Source organism: Erithacus rubecula, assembly GCF_903797595.1.
Source record: "Erithacus rubecula genome assembly, chromosome: 3".
NCBI lineage: Eukaryota > Metazoa > Chordata > Aves > Passeriformes > Muscicapidae > Erithacus > Erithacus rubecula.
In genome coordinates, this window is record NC_136689.1 from 61,454,106 (window position 1) to 61,469,313 (window position 15,208).

Sequence of the window (15,208 nt, forward strand, 5' to 3'; positions counted from 1 at the left end):
AAGAACATATATTTATGTCTCTGCAGACAGACTGTTTACTGAGAGCTAAATATAGATTTACCTATTTTACATGCATATGTAAATCTTATGATTAAATCTACCTCTTTTACATACACATCTCTTAATCTTGTCTTTAAACATAATTGCTCAACTTCAAACAGATCTTGTCTATGACACGTCCTGAGATAACTGATTTCGTCTCATAGCTCACATTGCTTTGAGTAGAAATTGGAACTAGACAATTCCTGAGGGCCCTCCTCATCTGAATTAAACCATGTGGACCTTGTATCAAAGGATCACTCTCCCTGACAGTGATTAATGCTAAATTTCATGTATCTCCTCAGGATTCCACAGTGGAAAAACTATTTTCCCAAACCCTAACCAGCTGGTCACTCTGGGATGAAACAGTGTGAATTACAGGAATATTATTCATCTTTTTGCCAGGACTTCTCCTACACCACAGGGAAGGTAAATTGCAGGAACAAGAATAATGCACATTTTTACAAACAAATAGCAGCCAGAGCTGATGTATTTCAGATGCTCAAAAGAAGGAAACAGTAAGCTGAAGGCATCAGTCAAATCCTTCAGTCTGGCTTGGCCATTCCACTTGAAGCCTATGTTGGACAATACATAATTTCAACTTCATTAGCCCTTGCTCCATTATAAACAGCCATCCTTGTGGTTCCCCTAAAAAAGCAAAAGTTAAGACTTCATAAGCAAATTTGCCAGGATGCATATTCATATGACTGGTTTCACTTAACACCATTTTTTTAGTCCCTAACAAGGAAGATCCACAACAGTAGGAAAGGGGAACATTAATCATATAATCAGCAAATATTTCCCTGAATTATTTTTCTGTATATAGATCACTGAGGGGAAGGGGGAGGGATTGGGTAAAAAACAAACAAAAAAAAGGCAATTGGCAAATAATGCAGAAAGAAGTTTGAGGGAAAAGAATTGTTTTCAGTTCTACATATTGTGATGTGAAACATTCATTGTTTACCACATACTTAATTTTCTTTCACAAAATCCAGATGTATTCAAAGTGTAATATCATGATTGCAATTATGATTGGTAGGCCCTTTCTCTTTAAGAAATGGACTACTCTGAGTGCATTAAAATCCAAATACCTGCATTGTGCTAACTTGTTTTTCAGAATAATTGCTCCCTTATTAATCTGCAAAATTCTCAAACACAGCAGGGCTGAAAACAATTTACTAAGGTACTATGAACCACTGTTTTTTCCACTTAAAACCTCCCCACACCACCACCTGCTATGCTGTATTTGCTGCTGAAATAATATTAAAAGAAAACAACAAAGGACAAGAAAATAAAGAGGATGAAGAAAAGTGAATTCTAGAGACCAACTGTTTCTTAGCACTTGCATTTGAGCAGCCTCTAGTGGGAATTGCAGAAAACACTGTGCTCCTGAAGAACAGGAATGGACACTAGAGATATTTCCAGGAGGCAACAATCCTACTTTACTGCAACAGAGGTTTCAGAAGCTTTTTTCCCTTTCTGAAGTGAAAAAAAAAAATGCTTTTCACAAAAAAAGTTGAAGACAAGCTTCACTGCAGCAGCACCAGCTACAGCTGAGAATTAACATCTCTCTTACCCAAAAGAGAATACATGCACTATGCATAAAAAGGCAGTGCCAGACAAAACTACAGATTTAATCAATTTGAAATACAGGTTGTAAAAATCCCCATGTCCTATAAATCTTTTTCAGATTTTAAGAAACATATTTACCATTAGATTAAGAATTTTCATGTATAACAATACGTCACACTTGGTAGAAACAGTATATTTTATTAGATAGATTTAAAAAACCCTGTTCTTTGGGTCACATCACTCCAATTAGAGCAGTTTGGGCTGTATTTCTTACATTACTACAAGTATAACAACATTATTTGAAACTTTATTTCTTATTTTTAGTTCTTTTGAAGTATGTTTAAAGTTTGCATTATCTTCCATTAGCATACACTGTTTTCCTTTTCAGCTATCAGGTATCCAAGTATTTACCTAGAAGTCAACAATCACAGACTTTTTTTTTTTTTATCCAGAAAACACTTTCTTTCTAAAGTGTACCTTATTTAAATTTATCACATAATTTTTCTAACTGAAACCTATGTTATCTGTAGTTCTGTATGAGTACAGCTAAATCACAACTGTATGTCAGAAAATAGATTTCCACTAACTCTAGATGTAGCTTTCATGCACTGCCCCAGCCACTCAAACAACAGAAACCATGCAGAAGTATTAAAGGCATATCTACAAAGCTCCTGTTTTATGACTAAAAGGCAAAAAGGCAAAAAACTCAAAAAGCAGAAAGGATGGAAGCAATTATATCAAAGATGTTCCCTCTACCTCTAGGCCACATAAGGGGAGAGATTTCTAAAAGCTTAAAATGAGCAATGAAAGCCATATATGGACAGGAAGAGTTCAATTCAGCAGCAACAAAAAAAAAAGAAAGAAAAGGAAAAACTTTATATAATTACAGTTCTACTAGTGCTAAATTTTTATCTGTTTTTACAGAAAGGATCTTAAACCCAGCCAGTATTATACCACTTACATGAAGTTAAAGCAGATTCTTTGCTGAAACACATCAATTACACTAGGATCCTTTTCCTTGTGTGCTCAATCCTCAGACACTTCCAAGTTTACAGCACCAAACTGTATGCCTTTTATACACATATCTCTACCTAATACAACAACTCCCTCTGCTGAGGAGTTGTGCCCTGGAGCCTATGGAGAAAAATTCCCTGTTGAACATAGCTGTCTTCACACAATATTATTCAAATTCCCTGGTTTTACATTAATCTTCCCAACATTTTCCTTGATTATCTCAGTAAAAGATAAATGCAAATTCTGAAAAAAAAAAAAATAGACTGAATTTTGCAAAGCTAGAGAATGGCAACTTCCATACTTGATACACAATCCAAAATAAAAAAGACTGACCTTTTACTCAAGATATAAACGTGGATACTTCTCCAAAGCAGTGCAAAAGGTTCTGCTTCCCCAATGAATTTTCACACCCACCTAACCCTCAGTTAAAAAAACCCTGGGGACTAAGAAGTAAAGGCTTTTAATTCTGTGACTAAACCCCCAGTCTTATTTTCTTCCCAGTCCCACCAGTTAAACTGTTGGAACTGTCACCTATATACAAGATCAGTCTTTCTGAAACTAGTATGAAATGAATTCTTAACATTTGATGTTAAAAAAAAAAAAAGAAAAAAGAAAAAGGAACGGAGAAAAACTGGATATGGATCAATGTTTGTGTGTATTGATTTGCTGAAATCAAAACACGTTTGATCAAAATGCCACTCCTCAAACATGAAAACACATTTCATATTAAGTATGCCAGATATCAGCAACCAGATATTTTCTACATCTCAAATAAAAAGTGATGATTCCAATTCTATACTTTGAAAGGGCAGTAACATTCCTTTTCACTTTTACATGAAACTAAGTTTTTCTTCAGAGTTCTCAGTAGCAGCTACAAGACATTGCATAATACAATAAAGTTATCAAATTAAGACACAGACTTTTTACTTCAAGTGAGGGATGACTGATAATGTGAATACCTAAGCTGAAGAACTTTATAAAATTGCAAATGAAAACGTGTCTTTTAATACATAGGAAAAGCTGAAGAATCTGTACATGAATCATACCAATTTTAAATAGGTCACTAAAAAGGTTCATTTCCATTATCTGAAATTTCTTTTACAGAAAGTAGCCAGGGTCCCCACCTACTTTCCAAATGAAAGCATTAATGGATTTATGAGAAGCATACCATGTCAGAAGACACAACTGTTTCATTGAAATTATGAAGGTTAGCCAAAATATATCTTGGGTCCATAACCCAGCACTTTGTGATTCTACTTTCACTTTTTTTTTTTTTTTTTTTTAGTCACAGAATGTTTCACTCATAGAAAATTTACAGTCAGATTAATAGTCTGACTCTTGGAAAACTGAATACATTTTATATTTATATGAAGCAGTTAGTTAAGAGTTATAAAGACTAAAAACAGTGAGCAGAATATTGATCACTTTCTGTTAAATTTCTAAAATTCTGTTTCAATTTCTGTTAAATCACCTCCAGAAGGCTAGATGTTGAATTTGATACAAATTACATCTATCTCTTCAAAGAGACTCCATAAAAAATATTAGAAGAAAAAATAAAACCCCCAAAAAATTTTAAAATCCTCACAGTTGCTAGGAGGAACTAATAAGAAACTTTAGAAAAATTACTTAAAATCTGACACAAAAGGTAAAGCTAGAAGGTTTGCTTCAAATCTCAGAACCTTAGCAGTATACTTCAAAATTCATTAGCTTCCCTGAGCAGGCTGCTGAATGCTTCCTGAAATCCCACTTTTTCAGTATCAAAAATATCTAGAGACATCTCTCTCCAAGAAATTCTACAATTGGAGTAAGATTAATTCTAGTTCATAAAACTGTATTAGGAACCAGAAAAAGTAGCTCAAATTCATCAGGATTTACATAATTTGCAGTTATGAACTATAAAGGCAATTCCATTAGCTTTCTATTATATTGTTTATCTTTGAGCTACCAGTGGACTGCACGATAATATTAAACCTAGTATTTTAATAAATCATTATTTGAACTTCTATTTCCTTAGAAATTTTTTTTTCAAACAGTTAATATTAAATGGTTAGCACAGATGATAAAGCCTTATCAAACAAAAGGGTATAAGAAAATTGTAATAAAATAGAATACATTCCTTGCTTCAGAAATAAATAGCAAAGTTATTTCCAGCCTACCTAGAAACAAAAGCTGATTTGTGCATGTCCACTGACCAAAGCAGAATGAGAAATTAGCCCTTGAAGATAGAACCTTCCTTTTCTTCACATCATGTCAGTACACAAATCCAGCCCACTCCACAAAAAAAAACCCAACAACAGAGCTGCAATCACATAAGGAATTTCTTTCATGCTGCAAGAAAGAGGAGTGCAGGAACACTCCCTGGGGAACTACCTAAAATCCATGGGCAGACCACAGTTTTTCAAAGCTTTAATTTGATCCATCCCATACATATTTTCATGGAAGCATCAAGAGATGTTCTGTGGACACACAGGGCTGCTGCTTGTCAAATGCTGCCTGCCCATTTCAAGGCTCAGCAATAGTAGAGATTTTCAGAGATTAGGAGTCCCCAACATTTTTTTCCTAATTTAATTTTCCACAGTGGATCAACAGTTTTGTATGAGAGGTTCCAGAATTAGTCCACCAAAGCATTCATCTTTTCATCTTTTAAATAAAATGAACAGGTTAACCTTTGGTAAAGTTTTAAAAATTGCAACCCACCTAACAAACATGAGGTGTTTGCTAACCTTAATAGGCAGCATTAATATTCACCTATAGAAAAGCCAGGTATAACTTCAGAATATCTAACCCTGCATATTCATTCAAACTATGGAAGTTACCTTTGGAACCAACAACTGTTCAAAACTAAGGGTTTCTGTCTTCAAAGTGCCCCTAGCCAGGTAAATTTCCCCCTGTACCATCCCAAATTACAAGTTTCAACATTATTCTGTAAAATTACACAGACTCAAAAAGAATCAGCTATATACATGAGAGTTAAGACTATAAAAAATCTTAACAATTTAAGACTTCAAGAACAACATTTTTTACCTCGTCAAGCATTTGTCAATTTTTTTTTATTTATTTTTTAAATAACAACACATACAAAACTTTAACTGCTGGGAGAGCAACCACTGCTACTTGTTGATCTGTTTAAAAAAAATGTTTATGAACTATGGTTTTACCACAGAAAGCAAAATTAAATTCTGTAATTACAACATTCACAGCAGCTGAACTTCAGTCTAGTCCTCTGTACTGACCTGAATGCTTGTTATGTCTGTAAGAACTTACCCAGGCTTGCTGTGAGGCATTCCAGATCTGCTAAAAATCCCGGTATTTGCTGAAGCTGATCCTGCAGTTCCACCAGACTGTTCCTCTTCTTCTCCCAATGTGCAGAAAGCATGACAACTTCACTATCGACCAGCTGCAACAAACAGGTCTTTAACTGCAAATTTATGTACCTGTTTATGAGCATCTTGACTCGTTTTTATAATTAATACATTTGGAAGCATAAGGTCAGCACAGCAACCTCACAGCCCTGCCACTTGTGTACTCCTCAAGTAAATATGCAACATGCTCAAAAAAATACCCTGCACTATGAATATTTATATCAGAATGCACTGAATAAAATATAACAAAAATTTATTTCTCAATATACTAATCAATGCAGGAAGTATTTTATGGATGCTAATATCTGTAAACAAGATGTACCTGAACTTTTGGCAGCAGTGTTGCACTGGTGCACAATAACAACATCGCAGTGCTGTGATTTTAGATCAATAGTTTAATGTTGCCAGTCATACCAGTTTCATCTAAACAATAAAAATGAAAATTCTGCACATGCAAAGTTGTCTAGAAAATAAAGTAAAAGGAATGACATCTCTAAAAAAGTTGCCTTTGTAACTGCTCTTCTGCTTTTATGATAAACTGCAGTAGTGTTTATGAACACATTTCCACATTAGTTCAATTCTTGTTTCATTCTTCCTAACTTTTATTATATAATAAGAAAACGATACACTGCTTCAAAATTTTGTGTATAGTTTTGATGAAAAGCACCAGGATCAAGAGATCTTAAGTAACAAATGTTTCCCTTATATAAAATTGAGATGATTCAATTACTGTTTTCCTGCTCTTAATTCCATTACCTGTTCTTCCTCTTGCACACAAGTAGAGCCTGTGACTGTATCTGCACTCTGAATTCCTAAATTTTTAGTCTTTACATGCAGAAACTGAAAAAGTCTGAGCAATGGGCAAAGAAGCTCTCAAATTTACAATTCTAGCCACTTCAGATGGCTAGATTATTGTAAAAGAAAAACTTCTCTATTTTGCAAATTCTTGTTAAAAAACTTTGAAACCGAAAGTCTGGTGCTGAGTAATGCTGAGCACTTGGTAACACTTACTGGAAGTTTCCTTTCCCTTCATTCCACAAATAAACCACACTTGTCACTTTGTTTCCAGGGCAGGGATAGCAAATTATGAGAAAGCACAAACACTTCCCAAATCTTTTAGGCTGGGCAAGCCAACCTTGCTGTCTCTTGTGCACTAGAGTGGGCAGCAGTGTCAGCTGCACAGCCCTGCCCGGATACAAAACACTAAGGTGCCTCAATTTCAAATATATTCTGTATTTTCCCAGACACCCCCTGTACTTTTAAAGAGCTACAACAGTAACATACATCATATTTGCAACTGTTTATATTGAATCACATTATTTGTTAATTCACATTTGCATTGCACTGTTGTTTACATTCTGGTAAGAGTGAACAAGGCTGTCTGGGTGTTTGCCAGGGGGCCAAGGTTAACCCTGTAGGCTGGTACTAAAAATTTTAGTTTAAAATTCTTTACATGTTTTAAAATATTTAATGCATGGCATTGTTATTTGTTCTTACCTCTCCAGCTTTGGCACAATCTTTGGCTCCTTTATGAAGGGCAGCCCAAGCATCTTCATATCTGATGAGAACAAAAATTACTGTTCTTACTGCACTCTCCTTACAACAAAATTCATGAATGTCACTGTGCTTATATTTACAGGTACCACCAGAAATTACAGCTTAAAGAGCTGTGTAATTCTTTCCAGTACTTACTGTTCTGCCAAGACAAATATGCAGTGAAAAATAATGCCCTTTAAAGAAAAAGTGGTTCATTTTTTTTAACATGCTAACTGACATTAAAAGCTAAATGGACTCAGTAATAATTACAAGACAACTCACCACCTTAAACATCACTGGAACTCAATTAAGGAAATGAAAAAAAATAATACTGTAACCATACATACAACCCTTCCAAATAAAAAAAAAAAAAAATCAACAAAAAATCCCCAAAAAACAACCAAAGGAAAAAAAAAAACAACAAAAAACCAAAAACACTGAAGGAAATTATATCAAATATGTCTAAGTTATGAAACCACAGACTGGGGCTCAGTGCTGGCCTCCTTCACCCTTCTGCATTATGACATGAACTAAAGCCATCTTTCAAATGTGGCTTTTCCTTCAGTTTCATTAACAGGACAGCACTTTAGGACTGGGCAAGCTTTAAACACATTTATCATTTGGTAACCACTCCCACACTACTAACTGCAGAACAACCAAAACCCTATTATGCAACACTTTGATTTTCTTGTCTGGTTTCTTTTTTAAGAAATTAGATATTTTTTTAAAATGTAATACAGGAAGCAAACACTAATAAAGAAAAGGAAGGTCATACCTGCTTAGTAATTCCAGTCCAGCAGAAAAATCTGGCAAACACTGAGCAGTTCTACAAAACAAATTGCAAATGTACAAAATTGTTAAAGAATAGAAGGCTGGTATAAAAAATGTGGGCACACATATCTGCACTTGACAGATATGCTGAGCATAGAAATGTTTCCTCCTGTTCCTACTTTCACAAATATTTTGCCAATTTTGGTTTAAAATTAATTACATGGTATATATTACAATATTATTCCAAAGCCAGGATTCCCTTCTTGCCTTATTGTTTAATGATAGCCTATTCTTACCACTTTTCAACCGTGTCCATTAAAAAAAAGTTTTATTAAATAATTTCTAAGCACCATTAAAAAAGATACAGGATGAACATAATTTTACCTGAAAAAGGGCACAGAATTATTCTGAAAAAAAAAGACTACAACACAAGTTCATGTGCCTCAATACAGATATTGTATAATATAAGATATTTACACTTGAATATATTCTACACTAAAAATAAATACTAAGCTAAAGAACCTTTGCCAGTTTAATGCTCTAATGATCTCCTATTCTATGCATACACTTCCATTATTAACGGCATGAAGTGTAAAGACATCTTATAATAAGTAATAGAAAATTAACAATACAGTACTTCTAAGGATGTGAAGATCTTGGTGTCATTCAAAATTTTTCTCTTGGAAGATCACCCAAGTAGACTGTTCTGCACTTTGAATGAGAAAAAAACCAAAAAAAAGTCTACCATAAATTAATCCTTCTTGTCCTTAAGGCAAGGGAAAAGTGACAGAGTCAGTGAGGTGGAAAGGGACCACAGGAAGTTTCTATTGCAATGCCCTGTTAAAATCAGCTACGAGATCAAAGCAGCTTCCTCGAAGATCTTCTCAGCTTTTCCTGTCTGATCATCTCTTGTTTCAACTGAAGCCTATCACCTTTTGTGTTCCCAGCACACACGAGTTTCCCCAGTAACCACTTCATGTGTAGGGACAGGCTGCTGCTAGCTCTCCCAGAAGTCACTTGTTCTCCAGGATGAACAACGCAGTCTTTCCTCATTCAGAGTTCCTGCCACAACCATTCTGATGGCCTGCACTAAACCTCTCCAGAAGATTAACACCTTTCTCAAACTGGGTACCAAAGTGGACAGGGTAGTTAGTAGTCTAAGGTGTGCTGAATGCAGGGGAGAACCACCTCTCTCAATCCCTCCACCTGGGTATTGTTTGCAGGGCTCACATTCAGCCTGTTGTCTGCCAAGAACTCCAGGGTCTTTTTAGCAGAGCTACATCCCAGATAGTCTGTCATCCCCAGACTGCCTTGTTTCAGGGGGTACTTTCTTCCCAGGGAAACATGGAATTTGTACCTCTTGATTTTCATGAGGTACCTCAAAGCACATACAGTCCTATGGGCTTTTATGGATTGAGTATCTTCAATTTATCTTCATTCACTACTCATCAGTCTCCTTGACCCCTTTCACTAAGCACAAGGCACTGAAGCCACAAAAGCATTAAATAACTCAACAACCTCTATATTTGCTGTAATTCACCCCATTCATCACCAATCCCATATTTTCTTTCAGCCTTTTATTACAAATGCAGGGCTAGCAGCTCTTCTTGTCCTTGACATCTCTTGTAAATACCAATTCCAGATGAGCTCTGGCTTTCCTAAGGCTATTTCCAGCATGCCAAAGAGGTTATTAAGAGGTATCAAGAGGTTATCCTTGACACCATCCCAGGGCACTTCTTGATTGCATACTAATAGGTTGTCTTTTCAGGAGCTGGAAGCTAAAGGCCACCACAAGAATGGGGGTTTAATGATACAGAGGATTCCTCAAGCTGTTTGGAGAAAATATCATTCTCTCCCTGGTCAGAGAACCAGTGACAAACTCCCACTCCAACACCACCCTTACTGGCCTCTCCTTGGCTCCCACCCACATGCCCTCAGCCAATCTTACAGCAAAGCTAAGCTCTGTTCGTCCCTGAACTTTATCAGCAAAGCAGAAGCCACCTCAGCATTCTCCTGCTTCAGATGCTTCAATTGGTTCACCCAGTGCTTTTCACAAAAAGGAATGGATTTCATAACAGTACTCCAGAAGAACCAAAACATTATGGACTAGAAACACACAAAAGGCATCTGCCTAAAATAGTTTTACTCAGACCTTCACCCATTCTTAGTTTAGCCTCCATGCTTTGTCCACACAACTGGTCCTCTGTTAAAAAAAAAATTATATCCAAAATATCAGCATTCAGAAGTTATTTTCAGTTTATTTCAGATGTTTTGTTTTTAGCACTTGGCTTGTTTTAAAACTAATTTGTGTCTAAAAAGTATATTTTAATAAGAACATGCTTTACACTAAAGCATATCTGAGCTCATTTTAAGAAGTAACTCTCAGAGATGACATTTATAGACATCAACTAGTCTTTCCCTGTAGCTTACACAGTCTGAAAAAATAAGCAGAGAACTAAAATGCAGAGGACTAAAAAAAAAACCCCAAAACAATGAAAGAAAAATACCCAAACCAGCACAATTCTCAAAACTTCTTGAAAGAGAAAACTGAACTATCTCATTACACATGAATTTTTCACAATAAAATGTTCCTATTTCTGCTTTTACACTAAAAAACCCAAGTTACAATTACATGAGATTCACAGAGATTGTAAACAATTACATTTCAATGTACTGCAACCTGAATCTTCTATGAGATATTACAATAACACTGCATATTCATTTAATCTAAATAGTAATTTATAAACTGATTGAAAGCCATTAGAAATTATTTAGGCCTATCAATTAAGGCTGTATTAAGCAAAGCATGTGCTTTGGTTAAGCTTCTCTGTTGTCAAAATAGCACTTTGTAAAATTATATTCAAATGTTCTTGCAATTGGCTCATATATATGAACTACTTCCAATTATTCCTTAACAAGAATATCTTATATTAAGGCTATATATTAACACATTCATAAGTACCTTTGCCTGCTTTTCTTTGCATCTCTTGATTTATCGCCCAAAGTCTTCAACCTATGAATCAAAACACAAATCCATCAGACATTTACACACCAAAAATAGAAAACAAATTGTCTGAACACAATTCCAGTCTATTACAGCTAATTTTGTTTCAGCTTTTTTCACAAACAAATAGAATTTCACTTAGTTTTGTGGAGACCCTCACATGAATTTATTTCCACTGACAGTGCTGCTATATCTTGTGATTTTTTTGTAGAAGTGCATCAGGCATTTCAATGAAAATTTTAATGGGAGTTGTGTATACAAGTCATCCATCTCTTGATACAGTTTCCTTACCAGACAGGAATTGAAGACCTACAAAGAAATAACCAATACAGCCCTGAGGAATAACATTTACAGGAAGGCTCCCCTAACAAGGAAAAGCATCACAGTCACACATACACATATACCCACTTGCCATAAGTCTGCCAACACAAAACCATCACAAGCACAACCTTTCTTCTGTCAGCTTTCAGAACCTCCAGCAGCATCACCACAGAGCTACTGAGCATATCTGAGGCTTGTTTCACACTTGGTCCACTTCAAACCAACTGGTGTCTTACTCCTGACCACCCAGGCAATGACTATCCTCAATTCCTTGGCCCTTTGTGGTCACAGCCAGGACAGTAAAAGTCAGGAAGAAATAAATGACAAAGACATGAGCAAGATGAAAATTAACTATGAGAGCCAAAGACAGCCTCCAGACATGAGGGAGAGATCTGAAATCCTGAGTGACCCACGAACTGAGAAACAACTTAATACACAGAAAGATTCTTCAGGCTGCTTTGAGAGGTAGTCAAATCACTCCCCCAGTTTTGACCACTATTTTCCAGGAACTCAAAGAAACATCAAAACTCTACAGCACACCAGGTGGCTGACAATTTGAGAAAAGACATGCCAAGGCAAGTCTCCAATCCCTCTCAGAGAGCTGTTTGTAACATCCAAGCCAAGCAGAAACAAGCACAGCACTGAGCAAGAAGCCCACTGCTGAAGGAAGCTGTACAATTCTTTCTCCATTGCCATATTCCCAACCTAAAACAGCAGAGTTCTTCTGCTCCACTTGGTTGGTTTTTTTCCTCCTGCAAAAGCCTACTAGGTGAATGAGTCAAAATTTAGATCCCTTGCTCACAGGACACACAGAATTAGTAGACACAAGCAAGCAAGGAAGGAAGCCACAGAGATGGCTAATAACTTCAACCTGATCTCTTTAAACCACACAAACAAGATTTAATCTTTTTCAGCAACACATACATGTTCCCATACTCCTTGGGAAGTGATATTATTTTCTTAGAAGCCCTGGAAACCCTTCCCCCTCACAATTTCATTAAATTCAACTTGCTCTACTTTGCAAACATTTATGTGTAGTTAACAAGTTGGCCACAACTTGACACCAGAAATACTTTCTTTGGGTTTTGAGAATTAGACAATTTTAAGCTAAAATTTTGAAATCACCAAATTACTTCTATTACCACTTTGGCAGGGTGCAGAACAGAGTAATCCAGAACACCAAGATATTATGTTTCAAGGAAGGAAGAGGAGGCAAACCAGGTCAACTTGTGTTCTGGCTACATTGGGACACTAAAGGGAAAAAAAAAAAAAAAAAAAAAAGAAAGAAAGACGATGCTTTCCACAGTCTCTGCCACTGTAGTTCTGAGATAGAGATGGCTCCTGATGGCCAAAAAAAAGAAAAATCCCAGATTACACTGCAGATGAAAATACCACTTAAAGACAGGACACCGGAAGAAGGGCACATTAATGAAGCTGCCAAAACATAAAGATGGGCATTATAAAATCAGAGATTGTTTTCAGAACCAAACATTGCAACACCAGGAAGAAAGCAAAATACATGGAAATATACCAACTCCACAGCAACAAATAAGGAAAACACAAAGTTAAATGACCATCAGATCTGGCATGTTATGACCTTTCTGTTGTCCTCTTTCACCATGTGAAAAGCCCCCTTTTCAAAAGGGCCTTACACTCTACTGAGATATCAACTCCTCTGAGAAGCAAAAGAGAAAGTCACACAGAAATAAAGCAATGCTTTTATTTGCATTTTTAAGACAGTTTAATATTCAGTTGCGGTTTGGTAAGATGAGACAGATAACATGTACTTATTTTAAGTTTCTGGGGCACAGAGGCATTCCTCACTATGTATAAAAATTCACCATAAGGGTATGATAAGACAGCCTCAACATTGCCAAAGACCACACAGTTTTTAAAAGTAATTGATTTCAACACGATAGTCCCCTGTGGCTCATCATGAGCCCACAGCCCTGCAGCACAGGCATGACCTTGTTCTCTGGCCCCTCGCTGTCTTCCAGTGACTCTCACTCGGGCCACCTGCTTGTACTAAAAACAGCATCGGCACGGGGCCTACCCAAATAAACCTTCTGAGGCAATGCAGGAAGAATATCCTTCTAATTTTTAGTGCAAGCGTGGGGCTGCTCCTCCCGCTTATCCTGCGCTTCTTTTCCCCAAGTCACAGTAAGTCATCTTCCAAGGAAAAGCAAGTTTATCCACACGCCAAGAGGAGCCCAGAAATGCTCTTTAGGGGATTACGCTGATCCATGAAATCTTGAAGGTCGGTAACTTCATTAAAAATTGAAGCGCGTTAATTGACCCCCTTCACATCTCCTCCCACAACAGCGACCTGTCTGTCCCTCTCTGTCTCCTGTCTCCCCTTCCCCTGACCGCAGCCGCTTCCCGGGCACGGCGGCTCCTCCTCCCGCTCCCCAGAGCGGCCCCGGCAGCGCCATCCCGCCGGCAGCGCCCAGCCCAGGCGGAGCACAGGGGATCGGGACCCCGGGGCCGCGATCCCAGCCCGTCCCCGCACTCAGGAGGGCACCCGGGCTGACAGAGCAGCCCCGACAGCGGCTCCCATCTGCGCAATCTCCTCCTCTTCCTCCCTCCCTGTGCCAGTCTCCGCCTCCCCGGCCCCCGGTCACCTGCTTCCCCCCCTGCCCGGCCGGCTGCGGGACGCGGGCGCTCTGCCGCTCCCCCCGCAGCCCCGCGGTGCCCTAGGCGATACCCACCCGGCGGTGAGGTCCTGCTGGACGCTCAGCAGCCGCTCCCGCAGCGTCTCCAGCATCTTCCCGGCCCTTCCCGGCTGCGAAGGCCGGCGCCGGAGGGCGGGGCGCGGGCGGGGCCCGGCTGAGCTCCCGCCTCCGGTGCCGCCTCCCCTCAGCCCGCCCCGTCCTTTCCGCCCCTCCCGGCTCCCGGGCCGGCCTCAGGGTTGTTTTAAAGACCACGGGAGAGCCCCTTGGCAGGGTGGAACCCTCACCAGAGTGATTTTAACTTCAGCAGTGATAGCGTAGGAGTCACTTCCTTAGCGATACAAAGCTGATCAAGGGCCTGGAGCATCTCTTTTGCGAGGAAGGGCTGAGGGAAGGAGCTGGGCCTGTACAACCTTGAGAAGAGGCACCTGAGGAGGACCATATAAATGTCTGTAAAGTTTGAAGGGAGGCTGCCAAGAGGATGTAACCAAGCTCTTCTTGGAGGTGCCAAGCAATAGGACAAGAGGTAGCAGGCATAAACTGATGCTGAGGAAGTTCCACCAGAATATGAGGAAAAACTTGACTGTGCGGATGGCCAAGCCACTGGAACAGGTTGCCCAGAGGACTTGTGGTTTCCCTATTTGGAGATATTCAAGATCCATCTGGATGCAATCCTGTGCCATGTGCTCTGGGGTGACCCTGCTTGAGCAGGGAGGTTGGACCAGGTCACCCACTGTGGTCCCTTCCAACCTGACCTATCCTGCGAACTCAGGGAATCGGGTCTGTGATAAAATCTTAAAAGTATGGAAGGCAAAACCTCTGGGTGTCCCTGGGGTTACCAGGTTCGTGGAGTAAATGATGGATAATAACCTTTCAAAGTCCTTGCAAAGCAGGTAGTTGAATTGTTTGTCTATAGGACC

At 38.5% G+C, this 15,208-nt stretch overlaps 1 protein-coding gene across 1 annotated transcript in view; it reads right to left on the reverse strand.

Moving 5' to 3' along the window:
• The window catches only part of DTNBP1 (dystrobrevin binding protein 1), a 61,604-nt gene extending 47,136 nt beyond the window's left edge, over nt 1-14,468 (reverse strand). The window contains exons 1-5 of the mRNA XM_079301685.1: nt 14,328-14,468; nt 11,257-11,307; nt 8,299-8,349; nt 7,485-7,545; nt 5,890-6,022 (exon numbers count right to left, since the gene is read on the reverse strand). Of these exons, the coding sequence (XP_079157811.1) occupies nt 5,890-6,022; nt 7,485-7,545; nt 8,299-8,349; nt 11,257-11,307; nt 14,328-14,383 (352 nt within the window). The 5' untranslated portion in view covers nt 14,384-14,468. The remainder of the gene's footprint in view (nt 1-5,889; nt 6,023-7,484; nt 7,546-8,298; nt 8,350-11,256; nt 11,308-14,327) is intronic.
• Nucleotides 14,469-15,208: the final 740 nt, after the last annotated feature.